Raw genomic sequence first — 20947 nt, 5'->3', positions numbered from 1 at the left:
TTTTTTATCAAGATCAACGCCAAAAATTATGCTTTTAATCTCTATCAACGAATAGGAGTGGCACCGAGTTGCTTAGCCCAGAGGCGTCTCCCCCCGGCAAACAGGGAACATGGCGTCAACCTTGGACATTCTCTCCAACTATTGCAGCCCGACAACAAGGCACATCATCGCGCATGGCGTATCAAGAAAATATATCCGTCATGCCGAGCAGCCCATGAGAAGGTCATCTGACCCTACTCTGCGTGGTGACCTTTTAGCACGTCACCGAGACAATCAGGGAAGGGTATAAGCAAACGGCACTCCAACAGTCGCAATAGTCTGCAGCTGTCTTTCTCAAACTGAAGTTCAAAGTGGCCCAGCAATGCCATCAACTTTGCCAGCACTCGTCCATCCTTCTTTCACCGCCGAGCGAAAGCCAAGCACAACTTGGCGCGGTCTCCGTCAAGATTTATGGACAGGAGTACTCACAAGGCTCTGGGAGATCATGGATCCCTTTCAAAGTCATAATACAACTCTAGCCGAACCCTTTCATCTCGTCGCCGGAGCGTGCGAGAGCATGAGAAAAACTAGCATCAAGTGGCGCAGTACACTCTGGATGACTTTCAAAGCTGGCTCCGATATCTCCCTCTCCGACGTCAATGTTGCATACAAGATGTCACTTATGCGGCTGCCAGGATGTGACGTCACATGGCTGTATACGCTGAAAGTAATGCGCTGGGCGTACGGCACGACGGTATATGAGAGTCGTCGTCCCTTCTGCACCAAGGGTACCCCTCCCATCAAAGCTAATCGTTGAATCTGCGGCCAGGGTTCATGTCGCAGATGGCGGGACGACATGACGGAAAACTGTGCCATCAGAGACATGGGGAAGCTGCCCGAGTGTGCCCAAGACTACCCATCACCATCCTTGCTCCATTGAAAGAGGCTTCATCAACAGCAAGGCAATACTGTTAGTCACATACAACGTAGCCCCAGATGCAATGCACCAACTATACCCAACCGCGAATAGTCTACGATAGAGCAACTGGGTTCCGCACTATAGTTTTATCATTTGTGCGGCAAACCCGGCACCCGGCCACGGCACAAGTTCAGCTCCTGCTACACAAACAGACACTTGTATAGGCGTCAAGGTACCTGTTGAAGGACTGAATTCACTTGCCTCTTTAGAGTACGACCAAATAGAGCCCTCAAGTATATCGAGGAATTTGTCCTAATGCGGTGAAACACGCATGGGCAGCCATCCACACCAGTATCGCCGCGCAACGTCGGTAGGCCATGCCTGCTGGGACTTTTGGCTTTCAGAAGCCTGTATGTGAAGAAACCATGTTTCACATTCCTCTTTGTTTGCCGTGTATGCAGACGCGCAACCCCGCATTATGTATGCGTCCGGAAAGAGCGAACAAAGACGAACAGCCTTTGGGCCGTGGGATATGGCATGTGAGTTGGTGGCAGCTTGAGTGGCTGGCTGAAATGGACGTTTCGTCAAACCTGCAGCAACTTGTCCGATGTTGTCGGAAAGGAGACTACATCATCATAGCCGTGGCTATTCCGGACGGCTGAAGCAAGGGGGGGTGCCGTCTGGGTATAAAAACTTCTTGCGTCCAAGTGCTGTGGATAGGCTTGACCAAATGCTACAAATAATCTTCTCTCCATAGAATTTTTGGCAAAGGTCGCCCCTGTTGTCCTGAATCTTGAAAAACATTCACATCACAAGATATGCCACGCACTGCTGCAGTAATGGCGCCCGTAACTTCTGTGCCATACCGCCACGGCGGTTGGCTGCCCAAGAACCGCGTCATCATGATCGACTGGCTCAAGCACCTGGTCAAGGAAATCGATAAGAGACGTGAGCCTCTTACTCTTCCCAATGAAGTCGATGACCTTAGAAAGCTGATTGAAAGCCGCCCCGATCTCCGCATGCTGGCGTCGGCCATGCTCTCTGAGGTTCCAAACAAGGAGCCTTACCTCTCTGATCCGGTTGGCAACAAACAGATTCGAGACGTCGACCATCTTCTCCAGCTCTTCGGCGTAGTCATGACTACGAAAGCCCCCGAATGGAGCCAGAAGGGATACGATGTTGGCCTTATTGGATTCCCTTTCAACACTGTTCTTGACTGGCCCATGGCCACGCCCAGCGGATATGCCTTTTTCCTGAAGCCAGAGGTTAATGAGAAGATGCGGGCAATTTTGAATGCCTGGCGAGACGAGCTTCTGATGACTTCTGACTCGCAGTACGTCATCACCACTAAGGAAAACATGTGGCTCAGCCAGCCGGCACTCGAGGCCATTGAGAAAGACACAAACGTCGATGGAAAGGACCGCAAATTTGCAGAGCTCTTCATTTGCGACCCCAAGGGCGACCCTGTCCATTGGGGTTTCAAGTCCTGGGACGACTTCTTCGTCCGGCAATTCAGAGACATCGATGTGCTCCGCCCCATTGCATCCCCCAAGCAGCCCGAAATCTTAGCCAACGCGTGTGAGTCGAAGCCATACGCGAGGCAGACAAACGTCCAGAGGCGAGATGATTTCTGGCTCAAAGGCCAGCCATACTCGCTCTCCGAGATGCTTGACGGCCACTCCTGGACCGAAGACTTTGTCGGCGGCACCGTCTACCAGGCGTTCCTGAGCGCCACCTCCTATCATCGCTGGCACTCGCCTGTCGCGGGCAATGTCATCAGAACAGAAGTCATCCGCGGGACATACTTCTCGGAGCCCACCATCACCGGCTTCTACGACGGCAACACCCCCGACCCGGCGGCGCCGGATCAGGCTCAGGGGTACATCACTCACGTCGCCGCCCGGGCAATCTTCTTCATTGAGGCAGAGCCCCCGGTTGGCCGAGTGTGCCTCATCTTTGTCGGCATGGCGGACGTATCGTCGTGTGAGATTTTGAAGAAGTTCAAAACGGGTAAACCCACGCGTGTGGAGAAGGGCGAGCAGATTGGCATGTTCCATCATGGAGGCTCGACTCACTGTGTGCTGTTCCGCAAGGGGGTCAAGATTGACTTTGTTCCGGGGGCTGATCCTGCGACAGCTAAAAAGAACCTTATGCTTCGGGCCAAGTTGGGCACTGTGACGGAGATTTGATGGTGCTCGGTGCGTTGAAGCTTGGAGGATACTCGCGTGTTCCAGATTTGTCTTGCTGAAACAGAAGAGGCTCTCTCATAGACTGTTTTTCTTCTAGCATATGTGCCTAGCCAACAAATTCTAGACCTATCCAAGTACTTGGCATGGAAAATGACTGAACGGAATGTAACTAAGATAGGCCCAAGTAGTTTGGCTAGTATAACTGTCAGTTCCACATCCAAGTTCTTCCACTTTATCCACCGAGTTGGTACCAATGGGCAATGTCTACCCGACTCACTTCACAGGTAGGGCTGCTAGTCGTAGAATGAGATGAGCACAGACGTACTAATAGGAAGCCTTGGCGGACCCTCATGATACGGCAGAGCCGCGTTCATTACAGAAAGGTGACTGTCACCGACCCAAATGAGGTTTCGGAGTATACATCCCGGTGGACAAAGCGGGATGGGAGGAATGGCGGTTGAATTTCTCCGCCTCAGACGGGTTTCCTAGGCATTTCTAGACCGAAACTAGCAAAAATGCGACCATTGTCCCGTACTATTAGGTGGACAGCCGCGTATCATAAAATCATATTAGAACCTTGATCAAAGTGACTTTGTTGACAAGTTTTCCTTTCCAAGTAAATGCAACCCTTTCAGATTCACGGCGGCTTTCTTAGCCACGTTATGGTATCTCCAGTGACTAGTAACTTTCCATAGAGATCCAGGCGACTATTCTTATTATTATTAATACGGTGAAATTTGCAATTGGCACCAAAGTCTCATATACCATCGCTGACAGGGGTTCCATTGTAGACTAATTATATCAGTTCTCGCATCCGGAAAATTTATTCTGGCGAACATACCTTTTCGACCATGAGCGACATAGTAAATGAAAGATATGAACATAAACCCGACAAGAACGACGGAAGCATAGTTCATAGATACCACGGTTACTGGCAAAGCCGCAGGCATACTGAAAAGGACCAATTGAAAGGCGACCCAGGCAATTGAGACGACGTTGACAAAATACCCGATGAGATTAGGACATCTCCATCGAGCAGTTGACACGGCCTTTCGTCCGGTGAATAGAGAAATTGCAATTACTATAGCGTATGCTGCAGCAAGTGCGATGACTCCACATGAAGCAAAGGCTGTGAAGGCGCTCGTGCTTCCTAGATTGACAAGACCAAGCAACATTTGAATCACCGTCAGCAGTGCCAAGGCTGTAAAAGGTACTTGATCACCAATCAGCTTCGACCATATGCTTGAGAATGGGATTGCTTGATCCCTTGCAAATGCCCAAAGTGTTCTAGAGGCAGCCGTGGTAATACTGATGCAGCAAAATACTGCAACACCCAGCAGGAAGAACATGAGAGCTAAGCCTCCTCCCGGGGTGCCCATCACAGCATGGAAAACATATGGCATTGCTTGTGCTTGAGGGGCGTTCAGTATTTCCTGAAGAGGGGGCATCCTAGAAAGATGTCAGTTCAGCAGACTCATATCCAGACCTCATCGTGCAACTATGTGAACGAACGAAAATGGAATAGAAACAAGCAAAGTATCAAGCGCCATTTGCTGTTTTAGCAAGGCGTAACTGAGAAAGTATGGCCTTGAGCGGGAAAAAAGAAACTCTCCTGTGAAGCTAAGGACATGGCTTACCGTAAAGCATATCGGAAGGATGAAGAACAGACCTGCGACCCCAGAAATAGGTACGACGAGACTCAGAGCCGTGGGAACGTCTCTGGCTGGGTCTGCTACTTCTTCCGCCATCGACGTAATCATACCTATTGCTGCAAAAGTGTAGGCTGTCGGAAGTAGGCCAATAAAGAAGGTGAAATTCCCCCATCCGGAGAAACTCTTGTCGTAGTTGGCGAGGGCGTCGGCCACACTATGGCGTCCCACATTGGCAGTCGCCGACAGCGCGACACAAACGATCAGAATAGTCAAGCCGTTCCATACCGATGCAACTGCATCTACGTAAGGGAGGAGTCGGTTTCCAAATGCGCAGATAAGAAAAGTGCCTAGGCAGACGGCATAGAAGATGAGCAGCAGTTGCCAGTCGGATGCTAGCCAGTCCGGGTGGTAGATGGTGGCCGTGCCGGCGATGAGTGATGCTGTGCCAAAGTTCACGCTGAGGCAAATGGTAATATTGCCAATCAGCCAAACCCAGCCCGTGATGAAGGAAAAGATAGTCCGAGCACGGCCTTCAGGGAGCAACTGAAACGACCAACTTGGTAAGTTGTTAGTAACTCATGTATTTGCATTTTGACCCATGGTTTAGAGGCTCCTACTAAGACGGCCCAGATGACGTCGGGAACTTTGATGCAAGCTCGCTCAGAGAGACGGCGACACACTGATCAAGTAGACAGACAACAATCCATCCCACAAAGTATGCTAGCTGGCCGCCGCCATAAATTGCGCTGGTCAAGGCAGTACCTTCACCGAATGGTACAGCAGTAATAGCAAGCACCTGAAATAAGATGGTGTAGAGGGAGCGATTGCGACGAAGTTCCGGCTCATATCCAAGTGCAACAAGCTCGTCGTCCTCTTTGCGCTGCTGTGTGCTGGAAGCGAGAGCTCGTTCGGCTTCTGAGAGCGAGGCTTTCTTCTCGTTTAACGCGTCTGACATTGCCGTTGTGCCGAGCTGAAGGAGTGCAGAGTGTTGAGCAAAGGTCAACGTGAGCAGACGGTAGATTTCTTATCATGTCGCTCGTGCTTTCGGATACCGTCCTCCGTCCTTTTAAATGTGTGGGATATCCGAGCCGTGCGAGCCGCATGCTAGACGCCACCATGCAGTGCCCAAATGTATCCCAAAATTGGCAAGGTGAGTGATGGCAACCAAGTTAATTGGGTGGCGCGCAACGAACAAGACAAGGACGGAGAACGCGGGGCGCAATGTCACCACAAGGGGGCGCTCGGCGCTCAATAACGGCCCCCGGCCAAATTAGAAGATTGATTGCAATATGCACGATAAATGGGACGTAGCGCATGGCATACATCCGGCCCAGTTACCCCTGTTTTCCCCTTTGCTCCTATTCATAAGATGCTGACGCCTCGTACTTTCAGGCATTCGAAAGCTTTCTGGTTGTCTTCGACGGACTAATGCTCTTATCGGCAGCATCCACGATAAGCGGTCAGAAGAGGAAAGCCTTCTCAGATAACGAAGAAAAAAACTCCCACCAATTCTCACTGGTTGCTTCTCGGGCCCAGGTTTCTCTCAAGAAATCGGCCATCAACTGCATATTTCCGAAGCTGAGATAGGAACTGCTTGGGGAGAGCGCCTGAAGAATGGCCTGGCGATCCTGGGCTATGGTGCAGTGGCTGCCAATGACCAACATTGGGAAGATAACACAGTGACGCATGATTCCCGGGAGGTCTGGATCAATCACCTTTTCAACTCCGTGTCGAGCTGCTGCCTGGACCACCTCGTCGTCTGCATGCCGCAATCGCAAAGCCCTTTGCAAGTAGATGATCCCGCAGATTTCATAAATTGAGCAGAAAGTGGCCCATGGAGAAGGCGAGGAGGTGTTTGTTCGACCGAAATGCTCCCTCTTATCCTGCATGCCCCTTGAATCGAAGATAGCCTCGATTCTTGTTAGACATTTCGACACCAGGCTTACACTGTCGAGAGGCAGATTGGCATGGACTAAACTGCCAAGTGCTGCCATGTCTGCGAAGGCTGTTAGAATCTCCAAAAACCTGTCTCCAGCTGGCAGTCTGCCAAACCAAGCCTGCAGACCGGAAAACATGACCCATATGGTGGACTGGAAGAAGGGCTTATCGCCACTGAGCAAGGCATGTACGAGATCCATGGTGGCATATATTGAGAGCAGGTGAGCTTGCAGACCATCCTGTAGAAGCATTCTTGTCGGGGTGTTCGGCCAATTGTGTAATATAGCCCAACCGCCGCGTAAATGACATGTCGAAGCGTTGTGCTCATCAGAAGGCTCTATCATGCCATCGAGCATACAGAAGAGGATATTGACAGCAAAAAGCATTTGGACAGAGCTATCGGATTGCAAGCCTTGCTGCAAACACCGTCGAAAGGCCTCAATCGCAGTATACCTGGCGTTTTTACGGACGACTGTGACATCGTATACAGCCACTTTCGAATAGCGAGCGTAGTGTGCCTGAGAGACCGCAGTGATGGCTTCAATGAGTGACTCGTTTTGCAACACGTCATCCAAGTCCCATTCGATCGACTCGTTCAAAACAAAACGAGGCAGAACGACATGAGAAAAATACAGCCTTAGTTCGCCTCTATCCAGAGGCTTGGAACTGGAAGACACCGAGCCGGACAGACGAAACCCACGGAACGCAGAAGAGTTGCTGACACTGGCGAGACGTCCACGGGACGAAATGCCCCCAACCCATTTGATAGGAGGAGTGGCGCTGTAGGAACAAGGCTGCTCAGCATCAAGACACCGCGTACACGACGGCTTTCGGATATCGCATTTGACCCGGCGTTTTCGACAGGTCCAGCATGATCCCTCGACGACTCTGCTGCGCCGAATCGAGGGCTGTAAATCCCGGCTGGCCGATGAAGGGCCGCAGGGGCTGTCCATCGAACTCTCTGCTGTTACCAAAAGAAGTAACGAATTGGTACAAGGTTTGTGAATTGTAAGAAGACCGACATATGAGGGTCTAGCCAAGCTTATGCAGGTTTGGAAATAAGTGTCACGATGTGCGAGAAACGGGATCCAATATTGGTTGAATGCTCTCCGTCAAGGGGTCAGTGGGCAGGGGCAGGCGCCATACAGCCGATATTGGGCAGACCGGCAGGCGCAAGCAGCACTGGAGCTACCCCGCGTTACATTATACCCCGCCTTCCTGCCTAGTTTTTGGCCAGATACGGTGAGCGCCCCGCTGGCACCCACACTTTGCCGGCCCTTCAGCAGAAGTCAAGTCGGTGGTCCTCGAGCAGACTCCACTGCGAGTACAACTTGACCACGTCCACATGTCGTAACCACGATTGGTGCAAAACCGTGTTGCATGTCTCGACCGCGGCGTATTCGCCCTCGGAAGAATCTGGTGGAAGTGGACGACGTCCCGCAGGATCAACTTACCAACTTCCCTCCTCCCAGTGACAGTTCCTTCGATATTCTGCACATCCCCAAACCACAGCCTCCACGCTGACACGGCCATGTCGACTATCAACATCGCTCTCCCAAACGGAGTCAAGTACGAGCAGCCTGTTGGCTTGTTCGTCAATAATTCTTTTCAACATGCGTCTGGAGACAAGTTCGACGTTGTCGATCCTGCCACTGGACAGCAAGTACTCAGCGTGACCGGTGCGTCCGTGGCTGATGTCAACGCAGCTGTAAAAGCCGCTCGCAAAGCATTTGAAGGGCCGTGGTCAGAGCTGGCCCCCGTTGAGCGAGGCGATTTTCTCATGAAGCTGGCCTCCCTCATCGACCGCGATCGCAAACTGATAGCTGCCATCGACGCTTACGACAGTGGCAAACCATACTCTGTCGCGCTTGAAGCAGACCTGGAAGAGGCTTACAATGTTTTTAAATATTATGCCGGGTGGGCAGACAAAATATATGGTGATACAATTGACACCTCGCCCGCGAAGCTTGCATATACTGTCCAGGAGCCCCTGGGAGTTTGTGGTCAGATCATCCCTTGGAATTTCCCCTTTATGATGCTTGCTTGGAAGGTTGCGCCTGCTCTGGCGTGTGGCAATGTGGTGATTGTGAAGCCAGCAGAGCAAACTCCGCTATCCGCCATGTATTTTGGCAAGTTGGTCCAAGAAGCTGGATTGCCGCCCGGTGTTGTTAATGTCGTTCCTGGTCTTGGACCCGTCGCCGGAAAGACGTTGGCCGAGCATACTGACGTTGACAAGATTGCATTTACTGGAAGCACAAATACAGGCCGTGCAATCATGCGATATGCAGCAACAAATCTCAAGAATACTACTCTTGAATGCGGTGGCAAGAGTCCTCTCATTGTCTTTGAAGACGCTGACTTGGATCAGGCTATTAAATGGGCCCATGTCGGCATCATGGATAACTCTGGTCAAGTCTGTACTTCTACGTCCCGAATTTACGTACATGAGAAGGTTTACGATGACTTTGTCAAAGCTTTCACTGAGTTTACGAAGAAGAGTACCGTCATGGGAAACCCTTTCAAGGAAGATGTCAACCACGGCCCGCAGGTCTCCAAGAACCAATTTGATCGTGTTCTCTCCTACATTGAGGCGGGTCGCAAAGAGGGTGCCAGGATCCTTTCTGGCGGCCTCAAGGTTGAAGGAGAAGGTTACTACATTGAGCCAACCATATTCTCTGAAGTAAGTGCAGGGAGTATACCACTTTATTCTGCATTGACATCTGACTGTGCTAGGCGAGCGAAAATGCCACGGTTGTTCGAGAGGAGATATTTGGCCCTGTGGTCGTGATTGGCAAATTTGCAACCGAGCCAGAAGCGGTGGCCAAGGCAAACGACACATCGTACGGCCTGGCGGCAGCTGTATTCACAGAGAATATCTCTAGAGGCCACAAAGTCGCGAGAAAACTGCAGGCCGGAATGGTTTGGGTCAATTCTTCAGGGGACTCGCACTTTGGTATCCCGTTTGGCGGCTACAAGGCTTCGGGCATAGGGAGGGAGCTTGGAAAATATGCACTCGATGCATACACGCAGACGAAGGCTATTCATGTCAACCTCGCAACGAAGCTGTGATTTTGTAGGAAAGTGGCTCGAGTGTCTTAACAGTGTCTTATCCAAAAAAAAAATGGAGTAAAAATGGCAGACTGCAAAAATTAATGATGTACGACTCGGCTCAAATTACTATCAACAGATTCTCTCAGTGGCTCTACAAACCAAGTCATTCCTTCTGCACCCGTAAACCGGCATCCGAGCACCGACACAATGCGCCTTTTGCAGCTGCCTGTCTGGTTCAGAAATCGTATCTCCCGCGAATTCAACGCAAAACAGGCTGTTGCATTACAGTTGTAAAAGTGACAAGATAATACAGAGAAATATCAACCGTCATATTCAGCCCCTGGATATTAGCCCGTGAGAATACTTGAGAATAAGACAGCCCCTAAGGGCAGAAACCTCTACAAACGACACACGCTCCCCTTAGCAATCAAACCCAGCACTGACCCCCTTTCCGTTAGGGCTACACTGACAGGAAGTATCATATCATAAACTTCGCTTTCGAAATAGTCTAATAATGGCTTGGTCAAATTAGTCTACTTCTAGGACAGTCGCAAGGCGCCGGTAAAGCTCGTGAGGTATAGCCCAGAACACTTTTCCCTTATATTTGTGCATTAATAGCTAATGCATCTACTTCTTCTAATAGACATAGCGATAGTTTGGGGTTCTCTGAACAGACGAATGCAATTCATGATCATTGGCAAACTCAGCGGCAGACTCAGGGGCACACAGTCATCGTCACTATCTCACAGCATTATGCTGTGCTCCTTCACAGGAGGATGACGCTATGATGTGATGACCAGAGATAAGCCAAGAGTTTCTAGTCTCAGAAGACGACTTCCTGATCTTGCTACGGACCAATAATTGGACGCTATTCTGACTGTACTCTTTTACTGTTAGCAAGACGGTCAAATGGCCCATGTCATAATTGCGAAAACATACGGTCATGTCTTAAAAGAGAACGAAGCCAACCATTCGGTATATATCAGCTTTCCCTGCCCCCTGTGCTCCCATTTACTTTGAGCATCGTGTCACACAAATTTTTGCTCCATTGTAGATGATGACCAGCAATATGCCCGAGAGCTTTCATTTATTCCAATTTTCTCGCCTGAGACACGAACACGCTATATTGCAGGACCAGCCAGCAACGTCAAGGTTTGGTGCCTAGTTTGCTCCCTTTGCGGCCGCCCCGTTACCCTGTGCATTACCCTGTCCTTTGCCTTTTCCTTTACCCTTTCCTTTGCCCTTGCCCTTGCCCTTGCCCTTGCCCTTGCCCTTGCCCTTTCCCTTGCCCTTCCCCTTGCCTTTAGCTTTTGCCTTTCCCTTTCCCTTCCCCTTCTTCTTGGCCGCCCCATTCTCTACCGCTGCCGGGTTCTGGGCGGTGCCGGCGCCGGCGGTCTGAGTAGCACTCACGGCAGCTACCTGGGTCGCAGCTTGGCCATTGGCATTGGCATTATTGGCGACGTCTCCGATGTTCTCGTTGTCTTTTTGTAGAGGGATTGCATCCCTCATATCAAAATCTCTCTCTGCGAGATCATGTTGCTCTGCGTTGAGGTCCCGCTCAACGTTGGAAGGCGCTGCCAGAGCGCTGTGAAGGAGGGAAGGAAGAAGAACGGTAGCGAAAGTGAGCTTCATTGCGTCAACAAGAAGAAATATGTTATTAAATAAGTTGAGTTGTCTTTGAAGAAATGACTGTAGTTGTGTGTGGGCTGATGCTTCCAACATGCGACTTGAGAGTGGGATTGGGCATGTTATTTATACTCGTCTAACAAAACCTGCAAGCCAGCAAAGGCTGCTTGGCACTATCGCATCGATGATGCGACGACAACACGAGATGAAACTAAGACATGTAACGGGAGATGCGAAGAGCTGGGGCACCATCACAGGGAAGTCTACAACCAAGGCGCCTGTGGCGTAATCGCTGCGACCAAGAGCGGCCGATTTTCATCACATCTTGAAGAGTTGTTTCGGTCTCTAGTCCGGTAACTCCTGGATCCGAAAACCGTAAAGCTCACAACCTGGCTACACAGAAAGATGTAGTTTGCAGAACTGCACGGTAGTCGGCACGGCTGCGACGGCTCGTGTCCAGGGCTGGCTGGGGTCGCAGGTTCCTGGCTTGTACGTGAAAAAAATAATACCTCATTCCATATACACACTTGTCAAGCCAGCGACTTGCTTGACAAAAGTTGGGCCATGGCCTCCCGCCTGCCCACGTACTTCCAGGCCAAAAGTGCTGTCTGATCAAGGCTGCGCAAACACAGCTGAAGATTATAGTCGGAGTTGTATATGAGCCGCCAGAACATGACAAAACTAGTTTGAATATTTTGAATTGATCTATTTTCAGACGATCTCATCTCTTGGCATGCCTTGACATGCCTTGGCATAAATCTCTTGATCTGCACTTGGCAAGGGTTGCGAAACAACTCCCAAACACGAGGCTTGATTCAGACTATCCGCCTTCTGGCAATGTCCAACGGGAGGCCCATCACAGTTCGGATGACGTCCAAGTGTCGCGTGGCTTGTTACAGCCAAAGTAGCATCATCTCTTGATGATGTTTACTTGGTCCCGGTACACAACTCCATGGTTCGAGGCCAATTCCACATAAGGCGGAAGGGGTTCAAATTTGCACAAACCACCACCCCACGTTTCATCCTACTCTTGTTGCCAAGTTCGTTCAAGCTTTTGATGCGCATGAGGCCCAAGAGGATCAAGAACGTCCTGATCAACAGTCGCTGGTTTCATTTCCCGACATGGTGTAGCTAGTGGTGGTAAGCAGGCCTATAATCGCGAAGGTTGTCGCAATTGTTCAGGTAGAGTGGCGAAACATGAGGCAGGCAATTGGCTACGATAGTTCTGTGTCCGCAGTATACTCGTATATTCATCCATGACATAGCATTGTGTATGGCGGTCTCATTCAGATGGTAACAGTTTCATCGCTGGGCTCAGCCTCAATTGCCACTTCAAAGATGGACCAGTTCACATACGCGAAATGCCGCAAGGCTTTTGAAACTGGGCTAAACTCAAATTTTGACAGCTTTACTGAGGGGAAAGTCTGTAAGGCTGTGTTCTTGAGCATGATGAACAAAAAAAGCAGTGTTCTAGACTGCAGAACCGGACCGTCATAACCGTCATCATCTCAAATCCAGAAATAACGGCCGGTTATTCAAATTTTTTACTATTCCTTTTTGCCAGGCACATAATTCTACCCTTCTAACCGTACAGTGAAAACCCAGACATTCCATAGACGCATGCAAACGAGCTGTTCAGCCAGGTCCAGTCCATGAACGACGAAGAATTCTCGTGTAACAAATTACCTCCAATATCACTTCAGTGGCTAGCTATATTACGAATTTAAGGTGGTCACAACAAGGCGGAATATTTAAGCGCAGGGTCTGGGCTCTGAATCTCACGTATTTTTTTGTACATTCACCCATGAGCAACAAGCTCATTGTGTGGCCTAGCCTGCAGAATGCGGCCTCCAAAGAATACAAATATCCCATCTGTAACAATGAACCTTGGACAGCATGGGCATAAACATGACATTTATCCTTGTGTCAACTAACGCCTCCTTCATTCGGGCCCTCTGGACGATCCTTTCCAACTCGGTAGCAAGGTTGAGACTGATAAGCTCGAATACGGAGCAGGAATACGAGTCGGTTCGGATGGTGAGTTAGCCGACTATGTTCTGGGGACGATTGAAGATATCTCAGGACTCAATAGGAAGGGATCTTGAACATGTAGGCTCCAATCATTTGACTCAATGTCGACATTCAGTGTGTTGGTAACTCTTCTAGATATGAATCTGTTTGGTTCCGTGGACTTGCTTGGGCAATTGCGCTCATAGTCCAGCCCCCAGAGGCTTAACTTCAAGTCCAGGAACCATGACAAAGACATGAGATTTGTAAAGTCGTCGGGTCTTTAAGGGCTTTAAAGTCTCGAACTCTTTGGCAAGTCAAGAGCTTTGCACAAGAGAGGTGCTTGGCCCAAAGTAAATCCCAGCTAAGTCACCCGTTCGTATCCAACTCTAACCTGTAAGTGGTTGACCATAATAACTTGACCATATATTTTTCATTGTAGCCTCAATTGGTTTGAGTACGGTTGTAAATAGTCATATACCGTGATGCAGCGCATAAACTTTTCGATCCCTAAGGGTCAACAGCGCTTATCTCAATCGTCTCCCCTCTTGTCGCTCTCATCAGTTTCTTAATAGCTTCTGGGAAATTCTTGTCTTTTTAATCTGAACTATCCGACGATCTTGAGGAGCCTAGGCTCTGTGGTGATAGGTTCTGAGCCTTGAAGATGTTGGGAGACACCGCACTGACACTGACGAGGTGACCGTCAATGATCATTCCTGCTTCATGACTAAATCGGTTGTCTGGAGGCCTCCAACAGATGGAGACTTATCATGACTTATGTTGTTTTTCCGTATAACTGTCTTTTGAAGCTTCGTCTTAGGCCTTCGCACGATGCTGCGGCGCCAAAGCACTGGTCGTCTCGTTGACAAGCAGAATCTTCGGCTGCGAAATTATGTCATGCAATAGCAATCCGCTGGCTCTGTAGGAGCTCACTTCTCTTACCTAAATGTGTATCACATCCTGGAAGAACAAGTTCGATACACTGATAAGCAAAAGCTGTCTTCGTGTCGCCCTTGACACGCTCAAGTTGTTCTACCAGACGGGCTCGAATTCCAACTCAGCAACGACTAGGCCATTGCAGATGATTTCGAACACTCTTCCCTTGAAGAGGACAGGCTCTGAGCCAGTTGTATGGTTGTTCGGAGCCATTACAGACTGAGATCTCGAATCTCGTTCCAGACCTCGGGTTGTATCATCTCTCGACTGGTCCAATGGCATTTCTCTACCAAATCCGCCTAGCTCCCTAGAAATTGCTACAGTCATTTCTGAGTTGGTCATAGTTAGGACACTTACAATGATCAACAACACGAATACCATGTATATGAAAATAAAAATCAGCTTGAAAAATGCGATTATGAAGATAGTGATGAATGCCGCAGCTTCAAGTGTTTTTTTTTTTTTTTTTTTTTTTTTTTTACCTGACCTTCGCTATCTATCCACTTATTCGTTCTGTATGGATTACAACAAGTTCTCTTCTCCCGATGGCAATAGCTCCGGTTTCAAACACGCATACATCACTGACATAGGAACGATGTAGCTTGAACCGTTTGGGGTGCGTAACCAAACGGAAGAAAAGGCAGTTGGTCGTCGCCAGATGCCCCGACTCCCTAACTTTACCCAATGACATCACAGTCATTAACGAGTGCGAAGCGTTTAGACAGACAATACGACTTCAGCATTTTTGTCACCAAACTTAACGCCATAAGAGGTGTAGAACTGAATCCAGGGTTGTGGACCTAGACGAAAAAGATCGAAAAAGGGCTCGTACGCCCAGCAAGATAATATTATTGTTATAGTACGAAGGAGAGCTCCGGCAATTGTTGTTCATGGCCCTGAATTGATGAAGTGAAGCGGGTTTGGGCCAGGGGATCGCTAGGGTAGTGCCTTCCCCCCTTACACGTGATGTTTTGGGATGGTGGGCGGCTACGGACGACGACGCCGCTTTGAACCCCACCATTTGGGGCGAGCCCAAGTGGAAGCTTCACACAGCGCAACAAGCTTAGTTTCATTGTTGAATGACGAGCTGCGAGACCTAGGTTTATTGCTACATATACACGGGCTGGGCGCGCAAATATACCTTAGTTGAGAGGCTCGCCACTGCGAATTGGGCTGACGAGCCACATTCTGACCAGCAGAGACCAACCCACCAGCCCACACAGCCATCCATGCCTCCGACCGCCTCTTGCTCAACCTCGACCATTGCCATCCTACGAACCACCATTTCTTTACTGCAACGGTAGTTGTGTGCCATAGAGGGTGTGGCTACGAGGCCAGCCCCCCGGAGTCATAATTTTGGTGCAGGCACAATGAGTCGCACATTGCCGACTCGACAGGCCGAGGAGCTGTGAGTATCACCAGACATTGGCGACATCTCCGATACAGGCAACGCGGCACTGGGGTGGGCTCGAGACTGATGCGGGAACCTCCAGGCACAAATCCATCATAGCCTACCTGTCGGCGAATAACTTGCCAAAATCAGCCGCTGCTCTGCGAGAAGAGGTTGGCCTTGGGGAAGATGTATTCGATAAAGCCACCGAAAAGAAGTATGAAACGCTCCTCGAGAAGAAGTGGACTAGTATTGTGCGACTGCAGAAGAAGGTGTGTATTGGATACAGAATCTCGTTTCTTTGGCTAGGCTCGAACTTTTTTTCGGCAGTTATCTGACCCAGGCGATCCCTTCGCTAGATCATGGATCTCGAGTCACGAAACGCATCGCTGCAGTCTGAACTCGATAACGCCACACCGAGCTCCCTGTCGAAGCGAAACCAAGATCCCACATCATGGTTGCCTAGAAAACCATCGAGACATACGCTGGAGAGTCACCGAGGGATGATCAACTGTATTGCTTTCCACCCAAGATTCTCATCGATTGCCTCTGGATCCGACGATTGCACAATCAAGATCTGGGATTGGGAACTGGGCGAACTGGAACAAACAATCAAAGGCCACACGCGTGCCGTCAAGGGTCTTGATTACGGCGGGCCTCGAGGTGCTACGTTATTGGCATCATGCAGCTCAGATCTCACTATCAAACTGTGGGACCCGTCAGATCAATACAAGAATATTCGAACATTGTCGGGCCACGACCACAGCGTTAGCGCGGTTCGGTTTATATCATCTGGCTCAGGGGGCTCGCAGTCCTCTGCAAACTTGCTGGTCAGTGCTAGCGCAGACAAGACTTTGAGAATATGGGACACGGCAACTGGCTACTGCTTGAAGGCCCTACGAGGCCACGTTGATTGGGTGCGAGATGTTTGCCCGTCAGGGGACGGACAGTTCATCATATCGGCTGGTAGTGATCATACTGCACGGCTCTGGGATATCTCTGTCCCTAACCCAGAGAATAAAGTAACGCTCATTGGACACGAAAACGCTGTTGGCTGTTGCACATTTGCGCCGCCATCAGCATATGTTCACTTGGCCTCCATGGCCGGTCTGAAGAAGGCACCGCCCGCCACCAGCTCGGCGGAATTCCTGGCTACGGGCTCCCGCGACAAGACTATCAAATTATGGGACGGACGAGGCATCTGCTTCAAGACGCTTGTGGGACACGACAACTGGGTGTCATCGCTTGTTTTCCACCCTGGCGGCAAGTATCTGCTCTCGTGTGCGGACGATAAGACAATACGATGCTGGGACTTGAGCCAGGAAGGCAAGTGTGTCAAGGTACTGGACGAAGCTCACACACATTTTGTGACATGCCTACGATGGGCACCGAGTATCCTAAAGGACGGCGGGTCTGTAAATGGGAACGGTACGCAAGAGCAAGGATCGGAAAACGATGGGGGTTTGAAAAAGAGTGTAGGGCCGGCCGGGGCCTCGGATGAGCAGATGCGATGTCTTATTGCAACGGGGAGTGTCGACATGACACTTAGGATATGGGCGAATTAGATGGTGACGAATAAACCAGGATGATGACAAGTGCAAGCGAGAAATCTATTGGTGCCAGAATGCTTTTGTCCACTAGGCAACTACGTGGTGTCGGATCTGGTCAGGCGAGGCGACTACCTGGGATGGCGAGGAGACGATGCCTACAGGAAATGTCATGGCCGAGAGAATTGTGAAGACTGCCCTCAAGTTTTGTCGTGACAAGGACGAAAGATCTGGCCTCGAGACGGTCAATTAAATTAAATTGAAAAAGAAGGCAGAGCATAGATAGCTGGAAAGTCTAACTACCCTAGGTACTCTTCGAGATGGATTCCAAGATTGCACAGTACACCAGTTCGCACCGGTTCGACGTTGATGAGCCGGCGCCAAAAGTCAATGATGGTGCTGCTTGTTCAGTGGCGTCGAGATTCGTGTGTTCCAGGTGTCATCAGCGGCTGAACTGGCCGAACGTTTTTGGTCCAAGGATAGCTGTTGCTGCTGTGGGCCGAGGATGAACTCCCGTGGTTGCGTCAGGGATTTTTTTGGAGATCTGGAGTGATTGCAGGCAGCTCCAGGTTCCACCTCGCAGCTTGATGCGTGGACTGGTGGATCACAGGCAGTGACGGAGTACATATGATGTACGATGCAGAGTGTCACTGGGATAACTGCTTTGGCGCTGGATGGACGCCGGCGTGGGATGTTGCGAGAAGAAGAGGTCTGGTAGGACGTGAATATATATTAGCAAAGCTTTGGGAAAGCGAAAGCACCTGACACCAGACCAATTGGCCGTCTGCAAGCTGGGGCCTGTCCCAGGCGAACAGGTCAACGTGAAGCTCGGCACCTTTGCTGCTGAATTTCTCCGCATAGAATACGGACGGCGGCCCAGCCACCTCGGCGCAAGACGTCTGGTGTTCTTGCCAGCTGTGCCTCGTCGCTGCTCCAAATTCAGTGACCGCCTTGCCGCCTCGCCACTTCGCTGGCCTCAAAGTCGGCCAGTCAGATGCAGCCGAATGCTGGCGGCTGTTTGCCTGGCCCAGTCCTTCAAGTGCTCCCTTCCTTCCATTTTCTCCTCAAGTCTCTGGCTTATTTCCCGCATTGATTATGTTGTTCCTCCGACAAGCAACGGGCTTGTCATTGTAATTCTTGTCCCTGACATATTTTTTTTCTTCGTCTTCTTTCCCCTAGGGAGTATTGCTGCTGCATCGGCTGCTACCCCAGTGAACGCCCGACTGGACCCCCATTTCTCCGTTGTGTGTCTTAGCAGCGTCAACGTCGGACCATTACGACACGGTCGAGCTCCGTCCCACCCACCACCGGCCCGCTTGGTTTGTCGACGCCAGCACAGCTGAGACTTGGCCTTGGCCACTTTGACCACCTTGACCTTGGCTCTTCAGACCGCACAACTCTTCGTCGGCCGCACACAACGCCAGCCTTTTTTTCTCCAACCCGCCAAACCGACGACCCCAGCTTCACCCGCCACAGCTACATACTTTGTTTGCAATCGATATTTTGCAGCAAGCCGTCCGGAATTCCAGCATGGCACCCCCTCCGCCCAATTCAAGCCAGCCTCTGCAGGAGAGGCTGCTGCAGCTGGCCAAGACGCTGCAATGTACGTTCTCCAAAGCCTGCCCAGACCATCCCCGCCGCTGTTCTTCTCAAGCCATGTCGTGATCAATGGCTGCCGCCAAGATTCAAAGCTTGCTGACCTGGATCGATACAGTTGCCTGGTTTGTTGGGTATGAAAACACCTCACCTGCGCCTTCACGTCGAGTCGGCTCGACTCCCCCTCGCTGTTGCCACTTTGCTACGCCCACCTTTCTTTGGTTGTCGTGTCACAAGCTGCCCAACGGCCGACTCGATGTTGCACTGCAATCTCTGGGCACTTCATGGACCTTGTCAATTTGGCCAAGTTCAAACGGTGACCTGGGCAGAAAGTGAAGCTGACTCGTTGTCTTCTCGTGCAGGCATATGACGCTCATTCTGACCACCATTCGATATGGGTTCTCCTGGCTGCGCATGAACTACTACGGTGGCATGGCCAAGTTCTCCTACCGTACTTCTTTTCTTGCTGCCGCTGTTACTTACGGCATTGTCGTTTACAAGACCCAGCGAGCTCGAGCCAAGACCGGTAACAAGATGCCCGGTGGCGTCGTTGGTCTCTTGTCCGATGAGAACATCCAGTATTTGCGTACGTTTTCCCAGTGAATCTGAATCGCGACTTTTGGTTCCCCGGTGCACACAGCACACAATCATTTGCCGGCATCTTTATACCACGGCTAGGATGCTTGCTAACATGAATGGTGGCTCATAGTTATGGCCCTCGTCTGGCTCTCCTCTCCTCAGTACCCGCTTGCGCTCCTCCCTTACTGCGTTTACTCAATCTTCCACGTCGCCACCTACACCCGCGCCAACTTGATCCCTGTCCTCCAGCCTCCTCCTCCTGCCGCCGATGGTGCCTCTCCCCAGCGCGTCAGCAATCCTCTGGCTGATAGAATCGGTGCCTTTGTCAAGGAGTACTACGACGCCTCCATGTCCATTGTCTCTGGACTGGAGATTCTGCTCTGGGTCCGCATCTTGCTCTCGGCCATTCTCTTCCAGCGCCGCTCTTGGATCTTGATTACTCTATACACTGCTTTCCTCCGAGCTCGCTACTCACAGAGCACCCACGTTCAGCACTCCATGTCGCAACTGGTCGCTAGAATCGACTCTCTGGTTGGTGCTCAGGGCACTCCTCCCGCTGCCCGTCAAGTCTGGGACAATGTCAAGAATGTCGGTCGACAGTTCCGCGATGCTACTGAAGTCAGCAAGTACACTCAGGGTCCTGCCCCTGCCAAGAAGACCTCGTAAGCGACCTCGGAAATCTGTAGCAAATGGCACAAAAGGGTTATGCAGGCTGTGTCGTGTTTCAGTTTGCAGAGGCCTCGGGAATTCTTCTTGTAATACGTGAAAGGTGTGTAGTCACTTGACTGCATCTTGGGTGCATTGGGACCAGGAATGGCTTTTGGCCTGCTCGAGCTCGCCGGCTGAAATGGTTCGTAGGTCATGGGTTGGAAATTATTGTCATGGTGCAGACTTTTCTGTTTGTACGGGTGATTTACGATGAGGGGAAGCAGACAGTCAGGGGTTGACGAGCGGCGGGCTCCTCATAAAAAAGAAGTAGTGTGGCAGAAGATACGATACAGACGGCTCTCATCATTGTTACGAAGTATGGGCAAATATGTAGCAGAGGAGGAAAGGTGGTGAGCCAAAGACAAGAATTGGAGTGTGGTTGGAGTATTCATATTCAATGGACTCTGGTGTTCAAAGTGGCTGGTGGGTCATTGTTTTGTTCAGGAAGACTTTGCGCTTCCAATTTTGTTTGTTGTTTTGGTTTTTTTTGTCTATACTACGTATACACAGTCTGTTTGAACGGTTATGCTTGATGCCATGTGATGGCGGAGAGGATTGTGTAGAGCTGTGACGATGACATTGATGACGTCGGTGCGGACGGTGGGACAAAAGGATGTGCACCCACATTTCTACACCGAGCGGCCACAAGATTGAAACGTGGACATGGCGGCGGTCAAAGTATAACAGGGCAAAACAGGGACTCGTGGTGCTTGGTATGCGCGTAGGCGGGTGACGGTGTCATTAAGCCACCACGACGCACCACTTGATTAAAGCTGCGGATGTCCCGTTGCCCAATGACCAAATTCACTTGAGAACCTAGGCAGGCAGCG

General features: G+C 50.5%; 8 protein-coding genes across 8 annotated transcripts; 4 read left to right on the top strand and 4 right to left on the bottom strand.

Moving 5' to 3' along the window:
* Window positions 1-1737: 1737 nt before the first annotated feature.
* On the top strand, window positions 1738-3087 carry J3458_005076 (uncharacterized protein; the record flags this gene model as incomplete). The annotated part of the gene is made up of 1 exon (XM_066118592.1): window positions 1738-3087. One exon carries the CDS (start codon window positions 1738-1740, stop codon window positions 3085-3087), a length of 1350 nt encoding a protein of 449 aa, XP_065976112.1.
* A 757-nt stretch (window positions 3088-3844) lies between these two features.
* J3458_005075 (uncharacterized protein) lies at window positions 3845-4535 on the bottom strand (the record flags this gene model as incomplete). Its single annotated transcript, XM_007808378.2, has 2 exons — window positions 3845-3879; window positions 3929-4535. 2 exons carry the CDS (start codon window positions 4533-4535, stop codon window positions 3845-3847), a joined length of 642 nt encoding a protein of 213 aa, XP_007806569.2.
* Window positions 4536-5355: 820 nt separating this feature from the next.
* On the bottom strand, window positions 5356-5694 carry J3458_005074 (uncharacterized protein; the record flags this gene model as incomplete). Its single annotated transcript, XM_066118591.1, has 1 exon — window positions 5356-5694. One exon carries the CDS (start codon window positions 5692-5694, stop codon window positions 5356-5358), a length of 339 nt encoding a protein of 112 aa, XP_065976111.1.
* Window positions 5695-6198: 504 nt separating this feature from the next.
* Window positions 6199-7154, bottom strand: J3458_005073 (uncharacterized protein). Its single transcript, XM_007808379.2, has one exon. It carries the CDS (start codon window positions 7061-7063, stop codon window positions 6200-6202), a length of 864 nt encoding a protein of 287 aa, XP_007806570.2. The 5' UTR covers window positions 7064-7154; the 3' UTR covers window position 6199.
* Window positions 7155-8015: 861 nt separating this feature from the next.
* On the top strand, window positions 8016-10172 carry J3458_005072 (uncharacterized protein). Its single transcript, XM_007808380.2, has 2 exons — window positions 8016-9357; window positions 9411-10172. Exons 1-2 carry the CDS (start codon window positions 8209-8211, stop codon window positions 9744-9746), a joined length of 1485 nt encoding a protein of 494 aa, XP_007806571.2. The 5' UTR covers window positions 8016-8208; the 3' UTR covers window positions 9747-10172.
* A 155-nt stretch (window positions 10173-10327) lies between these two features.
* On the bottom strand, window positions 10328-11430 carry J3458_005071 (uncharacterized protein). Its single transcript, XM_007808381.2, has 2 exons — window positions 10668-11430; window positions 10328-10612 (listed from the first exon to the last, which is right to left on the bottom strand). The coding sequence occupies exon 1, from the start codon at window positions 11358-11360 to the stop codon at window positions 10890-10892; it is 471 nt and encodes a 156-aa protein (XP_007806572.2). The 5' UTR covers window positions 11361-11430; the 3' UTR covers window positions 10328-10612; window positions 10668-10889.
* A 3743-nt stretch (window positions 11431-15173) lies between these two features.
* Window positions 15174-17919, top strand: LIS1_1 (Lissencephaly-1). The gene is made up of 3 exons (XM_007808382.2): window positions 15174-15705; window positions 15791-15959; window positions 16047-17919. Exons 1-3 carry the CDS (start codon window positions 15668-15670, stop codon window positions 17250-17252), a joined length of 1413 nt encoding a protein of 470 aa, XP_007806573.2. The 5' UTR covers window positions 15174-15667; the 3' UTR covers window positions 17253-17919.
* Window positions 17920-18262: 343 nt separating this feature from the next.
* POM33 (Transmembrane nucleoporin) lies at window positions 18263-20685 on the top strand. The gene is made up of 4 exons (XM_066118590.1): window positions 18263-18837; window positions 18949-18964; window positions 19193-19416; window positions 19540-20685. The coding sequence occupies exons 1-4, from the start codon at window positions 18765-18767 to the stop codon at window positions 20073-20075; spliced, it is 849 nt and encodes a 282-aa protein (XP_065976110.1). The 5' UTR covers window positions 18263-18764; the 3' UTR covers window positions 20076-20685.
* Window positions 20686-20947: the final 262 nt, after the last annotated feature.

This window comes from Metarhizium acridum (assembly GCF_019434415.1).
Source record: "Metarhizium acridum strain ARSEF 324 chromosome Unknown scaffold_31, whole genome shotgun sequence".
NCBI lineage: Eukaryota > Fungi > Ascomycota > Sordariomycetes > Hypocreales > Clavicipitaceae > Metarhizium > Metarhizium acridum.
The sequence above is the reverse complement of the archived record's forward strand: the minus strand, read 5'-3'. Positions and strand labels throughout refer to the sequence as shown.

Bases quoted from the DNA above. Each gene is read 5' to 3' on its own strand.
- J3458_005073 (XM_007808379.2), bottom strand. From the start codon at position 7,063: ATGCTTTTTGCTGTCAATATCCTCTTCTGTATGCTCGATGGCATGATA.
- J3458_005072 (XM_007808380.2), top strand. From the start codon at position 8,209: ATGTCGACTATCAACATCGCTCTCCCAAACGGAGTCAAGTACGAGCAG. The intron at 9,358-9,410 runs GTAAGTGCAGGG...TGACTGTGCTAG, and splicing joins AGCCAACCATATTCTCTGAA to GCGAGCGAAAATGCCACGGT.
- J3458_005071 (XM_007808381.2), bottom strand. From the start codon at position 11,360: ATGAAGCTCACTTTCGCTACCGTTCTTCTTCCTTCCCTCCTTCACAGC.
- LIS1_1 (XM_007808382.2), top strand. From the start codon at position 15,668: ATGAGTCGCACATTGCCGACTCGACAGGCCGAGGAGCT. The intron at 15,706-15,790 runs GTGAGTATCACC...GGGAACCTCCAG, and splicing joins ACTCGACAGGCCGAGGAGCT to GCACAAATCCATCATAGCCT. The intron at 15,960-16,046 runs GTGTGTATTGGA...TCCCTTCGCTAG, and splicing joins TTGTGCGACTGCAGAAGAAG to ATCATGGATCTCGAGTCACG.
- POM33 (XM_066118590.1), top strand. From the start codon at position 18,765: ATGGCACCCCCTCCGCCCAATTCAAGCCAGCCTCTGCAGGAGAGGCTG. The intron at 19,417-19,539 runs GTACGTTTTCCC...GGTGGCTCATAG, and splicing joins TGAGAACATCCAGTATTTGC to TTATGGCCCTCGTCTGGCTC.